This window comes from Prunus dulcis, unplaced genomic scaffold (assembly GCF_902201215.1).
Source record: "Prunus dulcis unplaced genomic scaffold, ALMONDv2, whole genome shotgun sequence".
In the NCBI taxonomy this organism is placed as follows: Eukaryota; Viridiplantae; Streptophyta; class Magnoliopsida; order Rosales; family Rosaceae; genus Prunus; species Prunus dulcis.
This window is the reverse complement of record NW_023010391.1, coordinates 1-15,973: the sequence shown is the minus strand read 5'-3', so window position 1 is coordinate 15,973 and position 15,973 is coordinate 1. Positions and strand designations below refer to the sequence as shown.

At 39.0% G+C, this 15,973-nt stretch overlaps 1 protein-coding gene and 1 pseudogene across 1 annotated transcript; both read left to right on the top strand.

Moving 5' to 3' along the window:
• The first annotated feature begins 3,243 nt into the window (after positions 1-3,243).
• On the top strand, positions 3,244-5,569 carry LOC117613561 (monooxygenase 3-like). The gene is made up of 4 exons (XM_034342166.1): positions 3,244-3,457; positions 3,557-3,722; positions 4,406-4,634; positions 4,919-5,569. Exons 1-4 carry the CDS (start codon positions 3,381-3,383, stop codon positions 5,476-5,478), a joined length of 1,032 nt encoding a protein of 343 aa, XP_034198057.1. The 5' UTR covers positions 3,244-3,380; the 3' UTR covers positions 5,479-5,569.
• A 4,329-nt stretch (positions 5,570-9,898) lies between these two features.
• LOC117613559 lies at positions 9,899-15,916 on the top strand (annotated as a pseudogene).
• The last annotated feature ends 57 nt before the right edge of the window (positions 15,917-15,973 follow it).

Here is a 15,973-nt window from a genome sequence, read left to right as displayed (position 1 = left end):
CCAATCTCAATCTCAAGCTCAAATTTGCAGCTAAACTTCTTCAATTTCGGGTTTCAGACTTTCAGTCAATCGCAGTGTTCGGAAAATCGGCCTAGGTGGGCGGCTAGGCGGCTAGGGGGGCCTCCTAGGCGGGTTGGGTCTTTGTTCGGTGTCGAACCCAGAGGACGAAGCAGTCGAAACTGAAAATCGAAGCTTGAGTTGATAGAGAAGCGAAATGGCTGTGACTGGGTCTGCAACCTCCGAGTGCAAGCTTCGTGTTCGTTTGGATTATATTTAAAGAGTATAGTGCAAGCTTCGTGTTCGATCGGAATATAGTTAAAGAGTATAGCCGTGCGGCTATACTGTCAAAATATTCGAATAGTATAGCCCAACGGCTATACTTTTAAAATATCCGAATGTATTTAGAAAGTACAGCCATGCGGCTATAACTTTTCAAATATACAATTTTGTCGTATCATTTTAGGGTTTAGGGTGGACTAGAGTTATTTCTTCAATTATTTTATTTATACAAGCGATATTGGGGAATGAGAATTTAAATTCTTTCTAATACCTCTCATTCTAATGATTTCTAGCTATTAGCCCATTGGCCAAGAATAAAAAATGAATTTTATTTCTAACAAATAATACAGGTTAAACCCATAAATACCAAAATTAATAATAGTAATAAAAGGTATCCGACAGCATTTTGTGGATCAAAGAATTTTGAATTTCATAGTATAAAATTGCTTGTATAGCAATTTACTCTCTAAAATGTATCCGTTGTAATTATGAACTAAACCCAATTATAACCTTTTTTTCTCATTGCACTTGACGACCATGCTCTTCTGCTATGAGATATGTCAGTTCGCGCTGTATTCTATGTAGATGAGAAATTGGATATAAAACAATCTAACAAGACAGCGAAGGGAAGTTTGCAGCTCTATTTCGAAATTAATTGAAGGTATCAGAGGTCATATGACATTGATATAAGAACTATTCTAAATGAGAATTCAAACAACATGTGTTAGATGAGAAGTAGCATCTCATTCTTAAATATAACATATTATTTCATTTTCCTACTGGTTGTGCCTGTTGTTAAGGTGGTGCAACCAACATTCTTTCACCAAGAAATTTTTCCTAAACCTCAAAGAAATTTAGGTAGGAAAACCTTTGGTGGGAAGGGAAAGTTAAGATAGAAATAGAGGCAGAGGCAAGGCTGAAGAACAATCGCGAGCACATGTGATATTACAGAAAATGTAGCGAAGGAATTTAGAATGGCCATTTTCCAAATTAAGCATACATCTTATTATGAAATCAAGATAGGAACTTATAACAAGCCCTCATTAGAGTAACATTGTCCAGAAACATACGATGAACGCCACACTCAAGGCACATAATTGCTCATTAGTGTTGTAATAAATATAAAAAAGATGAGATATCGCTTAGTACAATCAAATAGTTCTTCATTCCTCGTCGCCCAAATCATTGAGCATTCCATCCCACGTCTCCTCCACATGCAAATGAAATGAGTATCCATCAACAGGAAGAACAAAATTGTCCATGCTACAAAGAAATTTAGGAAATTCAGAACCCTCGCATATAAATTTACTAATATGAGACACAAGCTTTGATATTTCATCGTCGTTCTCATCGAAACCAGAACAATCTCTGGCGTCCAACATCAGATCTTTGCATCAGCGCAGCAACGTGACAAGACCATCCCAATTTACTTTTGCACCCTTCAAATTTAAGTACTTGATATTAGGCATCTCATTGTTTACCGTTGAAAAATATGTTTGATCCAGCAGTTGAGGTTGGTGGTGGATTCTTCTGATACTGCGATATTTTCTTCATTCCTCCCTTGGTGGTTATATTATGTTATATAATTTGTTTATGTTGAAAAATCACCGTTGTGGTATGTCCTTGTTTCGTTTGTTATAAATAAAAATAAAATATAATGATTATTTGTTCATGTTTTTCTATTAAATAATGAAAAGGAAGAGGGAGATGTGAAACAAAAATGAAGAAAAGAGATGCAGGAAAATTAGAAAAGATAAAAGGTCTTTTTTTCTTAAATGTTTTTATTAAATAGTACATTATAGCCAGTCGGCTATACTTATTTTGACACGTGGGCGCTAATCGAAAGGCGGGTCCTTTTTTTCAAAAATCATATCGGCTATACTTGGTTGTATTAATGTTTCTGAAAAAAGGTATAGCAGTCCGGCTATATTTATTTTTAACACCTTTTTCTTAGTATAGCCGTGCGGCTACACTTGGTTTTTTATTTATAAATAGTAGAGCCGCACGGCTATTCGCTGTTTTTATTATTTATTAATATTTCTTTGCAAAGGTATCGCCGAGCGGCTATATGTATATATTTATTTTATAAATCGTATAGCCAGACGGCTATACTCGGGTTTTTGATCAACTATACTCGGTTCCGATCATGTTTTTTTAAGAATAGCACTTCCGTTCTATTTACGATACTCCAAAAAAATCATCATGCACTCCTCAATTATACCATCATAAGAAAAAATATTGAACTAGAGAAGAAGTTGCCGATGATTATCTTGCGGCTTTAAACTTGAAACAACCCAAAGTTTATTTTGATTTGCCTCGTCAAAATAGACAGCTCATCTGTTTTGAGCACAAGAAGAAGAAGAGAAGGGAAGTCAAACCCAAACACTGTCTGCTGCTGTCAATATTGATCGCCAATCATCATTCGTCATCTTCAGCTCAATTAAGCCTGTCCTTTACATCCCCATCACAAATATGAATAATATAGTCATCTCTCATTCGCATTGGTCTCTTCTGTGTATCTTTGTTCTTCTCTTTCCACACTCTATCAAAACCCAAGTAAAAGAAAGCCTGAGTCTCCAGAGCATAATCAAGTACAACATGGAAGCAGAAGCAATGTTATGATTGTGGGAGCTGGAATTTCTGGCCTTGCAAGATCCTTAGGACTTCACAGGTTCTCTCTCTCTCTCTCTCTCTCTCTCTCTCTCTCTCTCTCTCTCTCTCTCATGTTCATGGTTCATATATTTGTTACTATGGTTGGAAGCAAAATTGAAATTTCTGGGTGCAGGCTGGGGATTGGAAGCTTCGTGTTGGAATCATCTGATAGTTTGAGGACAACAGGGTTTGCATTCACAAGATGGATAAATTCATGGAAGGCCTTAAATTCCCTTGGTCTTGCCGATTCTCTTCGCCAACATCATGTCACACTTGATGGGTAATTTTCTCTCCATGCACCACTCTCTCTTGCCCTTCAACTATCCTAACATGTTATGTTCTCAGACTGCCAATCTCAACCGTCAGTTACGCAAATACAATCCTAACATGTTTGTTGGTACTTACTAAGTTCTACTTTTGCACGCACGAAACTGATTGCAGAGATTTGAATGTACAGGAATGTGACTTCCTCAAGAATTACAGGGCTTCAAACTTTTGAGATGCCATTTAAGGCAAAAGGAAAGCAGTAAGTTTATCAATAGCATAATTCTATTAATTTGCTTATATTTAAATGATTTTGTTAGTATCCATATTCAAGCATGCTCAAATGATTGAGAATGTGCAGCGGAGACCACGAAGTTCGATGCGTGAAAAGGAAGTTGTTGGTGGATGGCCTTGCAAATGAACTACCTAGTGGCACCATCAGGTTCTCATCCAAGGTGGTTTCCGTTGACGAATCGGGCTACTTTAAGCTGGTTCATCTTGCAGACGGGACCATTCTCAAAGCCAAGGTAGACTGATCTTTGCTTTTTATCTCTATTTTTCCATAAAAAGCCCTTGCAAAAGTCAAGTCATTAAATGAAGGCCAAGATCTTATCCTAAAGAGGCACTCGCTCTTGCAACTTATCCCACATCGCTCGGTTGATATCAAAAACCACACTTCATAAACCTAGCTGGAGGAAGTTGGATCGCCGAGCTCAGCAACGTGAGCTTGTAACCCGAGTGGGGGCTTTGAGGTGCTGGAACATTGTCCCAGTATTAGCTGGTCGGGTTCGGGTTGGCTATCTTCTGGCTCGCCCATTCCAAGCCAGGAGTTGAACCCTGTGGCATGAGCGAAGGCCCTGGGTCACTGGGTTTCTAGAGTGGAGGGCACTGCGTAAGGCTGGCTTCACAGAGCAACGACTACCTCTCGCTCTTGGCAGTGGAAGGATAACGGGTCGGTGCCAATCGGATCCGCCATGGCCTGCTAGGCTGTCCCAATTGAACCAAAACCTTTTTGCTTTTTTTAACCTCAAAGCTTGAAACGCCGTTAAAACAGCTTCACTTTTTAGGGACTACTTATTCATTTTTAAGCAGAGTATCTGTTTGATGGGTGTAAACCAATAACATAACATCATCCCTTTTTGGATGGAATACTTAATTTTTTAGGTACTTTCATCTAGTCACTTATGGTTATAATGTTGTGATTGAATAGGTCTTGGTTGGGTGTGATGGAGTGAACTCCGTGGTGGCAAAATGGCTCGGCTTCAAGCCGCCGGCATTTACAGGGAGATCTGCTATTAGAGGTTGTGCTACCTTCAAAAGCAGTCATGGATTTGATCCCATGTTCATGCAGTACTTTGGGAATGGTATTAGATCTGGTGCCGTCCCTTGTGATGATGCAAATGTTTACTGGTACATTGCATGGACTCCCTCTAGCCAAGGTAAGCTTTCACATTGCTTCCATGTTTCCTTTTGGTACCCTCAAGTCAAGGCTCAAACATACGACAGATCCTTGGAGCAAAGAATATAACTTAAGATATCGTGATAGAATGTTTCATACTATATGTTACTCTCAGCATCTAGACAAGATGATAATTTTTATCCTTTTCAATTCAGAAACTTTAGGACTTCATATTGGCTGTTAAGAAGTGTTCGTAGTATGTAAAATTGCAATCAAACCAGTATCTGTATGTTACATTTTTTGTTTATTCTTCATGTCTATTAGAGAAAGAGCTGGAAGAGAACCCAGCTCAACTGAAGCAATATATGTTAAGCAAGCTCGGAAAGATACCTGATAAAGTAAAAGCTGTGGTAGAAAACACTGAATTGGATGCTTTTATATCCTCTCCATTGAGATATAGGCATCCTTGGGAGCTTCTTTGGGGAAACATCAGCAAAGGCAATGCTTGTGTCGCAGGAGACGCGCTCCACCCCATGACCCCAGACATTGGCCAAGGGGGCTGCTGTGCATTAGAAGACAGCGTTGTATTGGCAAGGTGTCTTGGTGAGGCCTTGTTGAAGAACTCAGGGGGAGAAAGAAAAGATAAGGAGGGTGAAGAAGGAAAGGAAGAGTACGAGAGGATTGAGATGGGGTTGAACAAGTATGCCAACGAGAGGAGATGGAGAAGCTTTGATCTGATTAGTACATCTTATGTGGTTGGTTTCTTACAAGGGAGTAATGGAAAATTTATGAACTTCTTCAGGGACAAATGTTTATCTTCAATCCTGGCTGGTTTGCGGTTGAAGAAGGCAGATTTTGATTGTGGAAAGCTCAGCATCTCTTAAATGAAATGATACTTCCTCTGCATATATAATAGTGATTTGCATGTAACCTTATATGTCAATCATATATTAGTGCAAGAACTTTCTGTTGTCATTTTGTAATTTGTATGGAGTTTCTGTAAGGGGACATTTCTTTTTAATCTTTATTAACAACATTGAGACATCTTTTAACGTTGAAAAGAGAAATGCCATTAGATTAAGAGTTAGTTGGTGTAAGATGGCTTATGCCGATGAATCCAACAAACAATACTTTCCTTGTGCTCAAAGATAACTGCTAAAAAGAAAACATGGCTGCTAAATAAACAATATAAAGCATTTGGTGGCATTATTGGGGTTTAATGCTTTAATAATAGATAAGAAAAGGTAGATCAGATTGAAAATTGGCTGTTGTCACTTGTCTTTAGTGTGATCGTCATCCCCATCTTCATCTAAATTGTTCTTCTACTTTATAGCATTATCGGGCTACTTTAAGCTTGGTCATTGTGCTGATGGAACGATCCTCAAAGCAAGGTAGACTATCAGATGAAAAGTTGATTGTTCAAATTTTAACACCTTTTCATATCTGTAACTTTTAGCATCTGGTGCATAAGAACATCTCAACCTTGCTAGGGACTATCTTTTTGATAGCTGCACATTTTACACCATTGAATGCCCGCTCTCGGGCAATTCTCATGCAGAAATTAGATCGCAGTGGATCTGGATCAGGGTTGGTATTTTCTGAGCACTTTATTCTATTTTGAATTGTTTTAGTTGGTCTTACATTGGCTTTGTATGCAGTATTGTTGGTCCCCTAGGCACTCCCGCTGTCAATAGCACCGGTGTTTCTTTACTAATTAACCAACGGCACCACTCCAGTCCATCCCATTAGCCTTGGTGGCACTGGCCAGGTACTAATATGATGTTTGTTTCTTTGTTCTTGCCCTGCTAAAGCTTGCGCTAGCAAGTGTAGTTTCCTAATCAACATTTATCTTATGCTGTGTTAAGTTAATTATAGATTTTTTATTTATTAACGGAGACGGGAGATTCGATCTTGCGCCTCTTCCAACATTGTGAAAAGATGCAAGAGCTCTAGTTGGTATTGTGTAGACAGTAGTTAAGATTGTGATGTGTTTTCTGTTCTCATGTCGGGAATTGTCAATTCCTCCTCTTAAATTCCCGACTTTTACCTTTGCTTGGATCTACTTGACTTTTGTCTTCCGTATGCCACCTCATTAAATATAATATATGTCACATCCCAGGATCGGCTCCGTCGTAGCACGATATTGTCCGATTTATTTTTGGGAGCTCACGAGCAACTTCCCAGTGGGTCACCAATCCTGGGATTGCTCTAGCCCAACTCGCTTAACTTCAGAGTTCCCATGACTCCAAAGTCAGTGAGCTCCCAAAAGGCGTCGTGCTAGATGGAGGCGGGTATGTACATATAAGGCACATCACCCCTTTTTCGTTGGTCGATGTGGGATGTTACAATTGTTGATGCGAAAAAGTGTTTCGGCACGTGTTTCGCCAACTTAGTGATATTATGCCTTTGGTAGGTGTCTGCCCTCGGAAGGGTAAGTACCTGCAAAAAGGACACGTTCAGTAAGACCTAGGGGTACCGGCCGAAGGCTCTCCGATGCTTTAATAAGTACGGTTCTAGTAATATTAGATGACAGATCAAGCGGTAGCGTACCGTTGGTTTCTCTCCTTTCCTTTTGGGGATAGGGGTCTTCTTATATAGGCCTTGGAAGGTGTGCACTGTGCTCATATTTCCGATGTGGGACTGTGGACGCGGATTGTGAGCATAACACGTGTCCGGTAGTAAAAGGGTCAAAATGGACGGCTTCGGTAGGCAACATGCCGAAGGGTTTCTGTGATAAATATCGATCATGTCCACGTGTTCGGTGGTCATAGGCCGTTTATTTCTGGTATAAACAACAATATAAGAGACTTTAAAAATTGACACAATCATTCTTCAAACAAAAACCCAATTTACCCTTAATTAAAAATAATAATTACTCTAACCCAACTAATGTCAAACTTAACGTCCTGTCCCTTTTTTTATTTTTATTTTTTTAACCCTCCTTGTTCACTTTTGCACGTCTTTCTTCATGTCTATGCCCCCAAAGTCTTATCTCTCACCAACACCAAGCTTTCCTTCTTACTTTCCCACGTCTTGTTTCCCTGCGTTTCTATCCACCATATAAACATTAAACGTCATTATTGTAACACCCCGACCCCAAATTTCCCTAAATTTAACCCTTATTTAATTATTTAATTATTTAAGGTATTTTAGTCACATTTTTAACCGGAGAGAGTTTGGGACCGTGACTTGTATTTTTGGATAGGTCGTACTGAGACGAGTTCATGGACACGTAGTGGGTCTGGTAGTTTGTTGAAATGTTGAAAGGCCGAAGGCCATTTGTGTGAATTGCATGAATTGATATTGTGCATGCTGCCAGTTGGGAATATAAATTGTGTTTTTATGCAGGTATAAATTTTGGGAAATGTCCAATTTATAGGGGAGACTCTGCCGAAATTTCGGCAGAAAGTCTCGGTCTTTAGTAAGTGGGCCCGGCATCGGGGTGATGTCAGGAATTCCAAAGGATTCGTCCCGGAGTTTTGGGAAAAATTCGGGGCGGGTCCTTTCAGTTGGTATCAGAGCTCTAGGTTCAATTTCCTATGGACCCTGCACCTTATGTGCATCCTTAAGTTGTGGGGATCAAAATGGGTTCCATCTCGGAATGGCACCTTGCGACGTTGAGTCCGCATGGGCGGGAGGATAGGGTGTTGATCAACCTGCTTATAGGGATCCTCCATTGCCTGAACATGTTGCTAATTTTCGATTGTGTGCCTAGCGCACCGAGTCGAAGATACTAAGAGCACAACCTTTCTCTAGGACGAGTAACTCCCCGACATTGGATCAAGGGATCCAAGGTCTGCGAGGTGGCGTTAGCATAATCGAAATCACAAGTGTGGAAGAGATCATGACAGCCTTAATTCTCTTTCAGAAAGAGGCTCGTGTGTGGTGGGAATACTGTGGTCAAATCCAAGGATGAGACCCAGATGGATTTGGTAATCCTCCCTGTGGAAATGGAGAGAGTGCTTCGGAGTCTCCTCTCATGTGAGCACGTTTGAGTAGAGATCTTTCATCGGAATTAGAAATGGATCATGGACGAGAGAGATCGATGATGATTACAATTCGATAAAAATGATCCTTTCTGACCTTCCTTTCAGAATATCGTGTTGGCAATGCTGCCTATCGATTCTGAAGAGAGAAGGAAACTACCAACAAGTCAAAGAATGCGGATCCTCTTTTAGTAGGACAACTAGAAGAGAATCAAATCACAAGTGGAAGCGTCTAGCTTTCCAAGGAAGAGCTGGAGTCCCGACTGGTAAATGCGGGCCCAATGCTCATCACCCTTTTGAGTGACAGGTCGGAAATTTCTGGGACGAAATTTTTATAAGGGGGGTAGTCTGTAACACCCCGACCCCAAATTTTCCCAAATTTAACCCTTATTTAATTATTTAATTATTTAAGGGTATTTTAGTCACATTTTTAACCGGAGAGAGTTTGGGACCGTGACTTGTATTTTTGGATAGGTCGTACTGAGACGAGTTCATGGACACGTAGTAGGTCTGGTAGTTTGTTGAAATGTTGAAAGGCCGAAGGCCATTTGTGTGAATTGCATGAATTGATATTGTGCATGCTGCCAGTTGGGAATATAAATTGTGTTTTTATGCAGGTATAAATTTTGGGAAATGTCCAATTTATAAGGGAGACTCTGCCGAAATTTCGGCAGAAAGTCTCGGTCTTTAGTAAGTGGGCCCGGCATCGGGGTGATGTCAGGGATTCCAAAGGATTCGTCTCGGGTTGTGGGAAAATTCGGGGCGGGTCCTTTCAATTATTGTTCTTTTGTTTTATCTGTATGTTTCTGAGAAAATGTACTCTCTTAGAAGTTCCGGAGAAAGGTCATAAACTCAGTTACCTAGTTTCTATGTGGACGTCTCATATATATTCTCATTTAGTATGTTTCCCTTTTCACTTTTTTTTTTTTGTATTACAAGGGAAGGAACTGCGATTGAAGCAACAATATATGTCTTCGCCTCAGAATCCATACAAGACATAATTCGGAAATATAAAGAGGCTTACAGTAACTTTGATGAATTTTCAGAGAAGGTGTAAGTCTTAATAGTATGTGTTTTATCATATGCTGATTTCTAGGGAATACCCAATCTGGCAACTTGTTTAGCTACAATGAACTTATATTTATTACTTTCCTCTGACAGTTATTCAGGTTTGCTTTTCTGTTTTTCCTTTTTTCCTCGGCTCATTTCTCATTGTCTTAATTAGGGTGCTCTGCAGCTCACTGATACTCACCCATATATCTCCAAAAAATATCTAAGGTCATGAGAGTGCTTGTTGATGAAGAGCATTTGGGTTGGAATGAAGCGTGGGACATTGCTTGCAACTGGCTTGCGAGCATATGCAGCAGGTCCTGACCTTCAACAAGAATGGATGATGGTACTCACTAGGCTTGATATCTGCTTAGGAACCAAAAATATATTAAGCTTTTGGCTTCTTTTGTATTTAAATATGTTGTATATATGCTCATGTTGTAGGTTAAGAAGGTTAACAAAATGAGGCTCACTGAGTACATTGAAGCAATGAGTGGTGTGAAGGTTTGGTCACAAGTTCTTAGAACTTCTATCCTGTTCATCTTTTCTCTTTTGTCTTGAAGGTATGTCTAATAGATTACATTGAAATTTAACACTTTCAACTGCAGGTTAGTTTAGATGCAATGTTTGATGTGCAGACAAAGCGAATACACGAGTACAAAAAGCAGCTGCTTAATATACTTGGCATTATCCATCGATATGACTGTATCGAGGTGAATCTGATTTTATATGGTGAAAAACTTTGCAATCCATATTTTTATAACTTATTAACACAGAACTACCTTATACAGTGGCGGGGCTATGCAAAGGACAGGTTGGGTGCCTGCCCAGCCCAAATAACTACCTTATACCTTATATTTTTGTAACTTATCAACAAAGAACTACCTTATACCTTCTAAAGTGAGCTATCACCATCCTCCACCATTGTGCATATCTAGTTCATCTTTTTGTCACGGTAATTTAAGTTGTTGGACAGTAATTTGTTGATTTTTCAATGAGATATGATGTGCAGTTGGAGCTTTCTTCTCATGTTTTTTGTATTTTAGCCCTAACCTAAACCCTAAAATAATATGACAAAATTGTATATTTAAAGTACTCTTCAAATATGTTTGAATATTTTAAACATATAGCCGTTCGGCTATACTTTCTAAATAATATTTGAAAAGTATAGCCGGGCGGCTATACCCGATATATTCTTTGCGAACACGAAGCTTGCACTCGCAGAGGACGGAACTTGCACTCACGAAGCTTGCACTCGCAGAGGACGGAACTTGCACTCGCAGTCACTGCTTCGTCCTCCGAGTTCGGCACCGAAAAAAGACCCAACCTGCCTAGCAGCCTAGCGACATCCTAGCCGCCTAGCGCCTGCCTAGCGCCCGCCTAGCAACCGCCTAGCCGCCTAGCGCCCACCTAGAGACATCCTAGCCGCCTAGCGACCGCCTAGCCGCCCGCCTAGGCCGATTTTTCAAACACTGCGATTGACTGAAAGTCTGAAACCCGAAATTGAAAAAATTTAGCTGCAAATTTGAGCTTGAGATTGGGAAGCTGAAGCAGTGAAGCAAGTCAGGTCCATAGAAGAGCAAATATGTTGGTGCATGCGTTCTATGGTGTTATCTTGAACTTTCTATCTTTCACATTCTCATATCTTAACTATTAAGATTTGGTGAACAACTTTGACAGATTTGTCTGAAGGCAGATGAAAGTGATGTATACGAGTTCTTCTCAAGGGCTGGCAAGGTTTGTACATTTCTCGTTTATTTATCTCATGTTCGTTTAACAAATCATAGAGGATGGTGGACAAAGATCTTAAACTATTTAGATAAAAGGGACTTCTTGATATAAATGCATTATATTTTCACCTTCTGCTCTCAAGGGCACCCTAACACTATCTGATGCAGTGCTTCAACTAAACCAAATACTGGAAACCCATAACGTTTTCCATTAAGTGCTTCTGTGGATGTAATTGTTAGTATATTTTTATGATTGTCTATCTAATATCTCTGAATTGTGTATTTTTAGGTCCGCGATGTAGGCCTCATTATGGATCGCAATTCAAGACGTTCTAGGGGAGTTGGGTAAGTTTTTCTTATGTCTTGGTGACAAAAGCTTTGGATGGTTGTTAACAGAAGGCTCACTTTAACAATTACCCATTATGCAATGGTAGATAGTCTTAAATTATCCGGTTGTTAATGAAAAAGTTAATATGGTTGTGTTGACAAGAAACCAAAGATTTCATTCTAAGGTTCAAATAAGACTATCCTTTTAATGTCGCTTGGTCATTTTTGGAATGGTTGGCAGTTCCTGCTTCCTTCTTGATGGCTGCATCTCCCTTGTTCCATCGTTTTCTTGTGCAGTACGTAGAATCATCACATCATTTACAATGTTCAAAATTTGCACCATCATCTTAGAAAGTTTACGATGATATTGATCACCTTTGTACTAAAAGCAGTACATATAGTATATACTATAGGTTATTCTAGTTGGTCAAGATGATCAGATATATCATATAGGATATTTTTCTTTCCCTGTTTTGAAATATGTGTGGAGACTCCAGTAAACTTCGCTATTATATGCATCTGTATGTGGCAATTGGTTTTTGATTATCCAAGAGTCTAATGTTGTCTAGTTTGTAGGTATATTGAGTTTTATGATGCAATGTCGGTACCAATGGCGATACCCCTTTCTGGTCAGCCTCTTCTTGGTCAACCAGTGATGGTGAAGCCATCAGAGGCTGAGAAGAATCTGGTTCAATCAACATCTGTGGTTAGCGGACCAGGTGGGATGATAGGCCCATATTCTGGCGGAGCTAGAAAGCTGTATGTTGGAAATCTCCATACCAATATAAAAGAAGATGATCTCTGCTAGGTGAGTACTTTTCTGACACAGTTCTAATGTTGGCATCAGATAATGTATATAATCAAGTTTGCTGTTGGTTATGTAATTTTTTTTTTTTGGCTGCTTTTGAGCACTTCTGTTCACAGTTTCCTAATTTCGTCTTTGTAATTGTGAATATTTTTTGCATTTTGACTTTCACCCTTTAATATGTGATATATATATGTGTGTATATATATATATATATATGTGAAGGTTTTTGGAGCATTTGGTCCTGTAGAACTGGTTCAGTTACGTGTTTTGACGAAACTAACAACTGCAAAGGTTTTGGATTTGTGCAGGTCTGTTTGACTACAACTTTCAACTTAAGCAGCCTGGATATGTAATAAATATATAAATGTTTGCATGCAGCTAGTTATTATATTAAGCCAAAGGTCAACCAACAAGCAATCCATAACATGGTTTAAGTAAAACTTCAAAGACTGTTGGCATCCTTCAGTTCTGTTATTTATTTATATTTATTTTCAAGTCCAAATCCATGTAGGGGAAATTTATTAAAGGAAAGAAAAAGAAAACTGTCAACTGCCGGTTCGTTGTAGCTTGAGTTGGAATTTGAAATCGACTCTAAACAAATGCACACCTTTTCTTGATTCTTTCAAGTTTCTTCCCAACTCAAACTGAGAAGAGTGGGCACCAAAAACTTCCAACTAGCCAAATCCTTAGCTAGGTGCGGGCATGGGTTGAGTTAAAGGTCAACCCATCATACAATTTCAGGTTACAATATTTTAAAACCTGAAAGGCCAATGAAATCAAGTTGGGTTGGCAATGTTTTTTTCCCCTTCCTTTTAGTTCAATTCCATTCCAGTTGTTCTTATCATATGCTGAATATGATTCCTTGTAATTGTATTGAATAAATCAAACTCATTGAATCAGTTGCTTGCAGTTCTCACGTCTTGAAGATGCTAGAAATGCACTGAGTTTGAATGGAAAATTGGAGATTGCAGGTCGACTAATTAAGGTAATGGCACTTTACTATATTGTTATTATACTTCTTCCTCCAGAAATATGCTTGCATTGTGTACTCTTTCCAAGTTCATCAATTAGGTTGTGTGTGTTACTGGTATGTTAGTTCCTCTGGTTAATTTGGCGATGCTTTTTTGACATGGCATGTATTTATTTGATTGTTGGAATTTTTTGTTGTTGACTCTGTTCAGCCTTTCATTGTCCAAATGGATTATACAGTGTGATCACTGTAAGGTAGCAGGCCTACTATGCAATAGTGCATGAGCTGGGGTTTTTGTTAATGCGCACATTGAGCAGCACGTAGTTGATGTGGTGAACTTCTCATAATGTGCAGATTGTTGTAGCACGTAATTTTACCGAAAACTACAAGCACTAGTTGATGATACTATTAGTATCATGGTCTTAAATAGTTTTGTGGTATTTCCTGAATAGAAGCCTTTTTTGCTTTTGTGTTTTGAAATATTTGAATGTGTTGTGGCGATGTGTCACCGACTGCTATCATTCTGAGATTTATAGGGTGGATCAGAGTTGCCACTTAGAATGATGCTTTAGATTCAGGTTTTCAGAAGTCGTTGCATTGTTACATAATTGTGCATCCTTATGGTTTCCCAAACGGATGATTTTGCTTAAAACCATATATTAAGTAATTTGGGAGTTCATCTACCCGAGTCCTCATTTTTCTATTTAGGTGTCAGCTGTTACAGACCAAGCTGGAATGCAAGATCTTGGAGCAAATGCTGGTGATTTTGATGACGATGAAGGTGGTGGCTTGGTTAGTAAGATCTTTCCTTTTATGTTTTTATTTTCTATTAACACAAAGAATTTGTGGACTGATATGATTGCTAAGAACTGTTTGCTCTGGCTCAGTAATATCTGGGAATAATTGTTGAATGTATGGAAGCTGCTGCTGCTCCATTGCTTTTAAGCTTTTTTGCTGCTTGATGCTTGTGGTATCTATAGTTGGTTCGATTGGCTTAGTATCTTTTGTGTTTATTGTTCTCTTATTTATTTGAGTAGATATATATTTCTTACTTCTTAAATGATTAGAGTTCATTCTCCTACGAGAAAAATAAGGTCAAAAAATAATTTGAACTACCATCTTTTGCACTCCTGCCAGCTTTTTAACCTTTGATATTGGAAAGATTGCTCATTTAAGATTTTTTTCGTTGCTAGCAGATTATTGAAGTTGAGCTTGATAATTCAAAATAACATAGTATCCATGAATTTTGTAATCATTTTACTGGTTTGGGCACTTATCCCTCCCTTTTGCTTTAACCAGTAAGATATGCATTGTCTCTCAAGGCATTGCAGACATCAGCACTGCAAAGCCAAGGGTGATAGTTTGGCATAGAAAGAGTGTCTGCACTGCATAATATTTTTTTTGGACCTGAGTGAAGGTGATTGACATATTGTTTTATTAATCTTACAGTCATTGAATGCCCGCTCTCGGGCAATTCTCATGCAGAAATTGGATCGCAGTGGCTCTGGATCAGGGTTGGTATTTTCTGAGCACTTTATTCTATTTTGAATTGTTTTAGTTGGTCTTACATTGGCTTTGTATGCAGTATTGCTGGTCCCCTAGGCACTCCCGCTGTCAATAGCACAGGAGTTTCTTTACCAATGGCACTACCAACGGCACCACTCCTGGGAGCTGCACCAGTGGTTTCTCCTCTTGTTCCTCCCATCACCGCTGTTCCTGGTATCGCTGGACTTGGTGTTGCTGGTCTTCAAATTCCTACTTCTACTCTTCCTTCTATAGATACAATTGGTGTTCCAAGCGAATGTTTACTGTTGAAAAATATGTTTGATCCAGCAGTTGAGGTTGGTGGTGGATTCTTCTGATACTGAGAGATTTTCTTCATTTCCTTGGTGGTTATATTATATAATTTGTCTTCCTTTTTGAGCAGACGGAACCAAACTTTGACTTGGACATTAAAGAAGATGTTCAGGAGTGTTCAAAATACGGGAATTTGAGACATATCTTTGTAGACAAGTAAGTTTGTTCGCATTAGTTATGTTGTTCTTTGTCTCTTGCACATGTCTGACTTACATTCATGTCAATGAGCAGGAATACCGCTGGTCATGTGTACTTACGATTCGGGAACACACAAGCTGCGATAAATGCTCGGCATGTTCTCCATGGAACAAACCACAGTTTATTTTGATTTGCCTCCACAGTCAAAACAGACAGCTTATCTGTTTTGAGCACAAGAAGAAGAAGAGAAGGGAAGTCAAACCCAGACACATTCTGCTGCTGTCAGTATTGATGACCGCCAATCATCATTCGTCATCTTCAGCTCAAATTGGGTTTTGCCAGAACTAGAAAAAATTCAAAGCAATTTCTTATACGCATTAACCTTCAAATTTAAATAACCGTTGTGGTATGTACTTGTTTCGTTTTTTTAAAAATAAAAATAAAAATTAAAGATTATTTGTTTATGTTTTTCGATTAAAGAATTAAAAGGAAGAGGGAGATGTGAAACAAAAA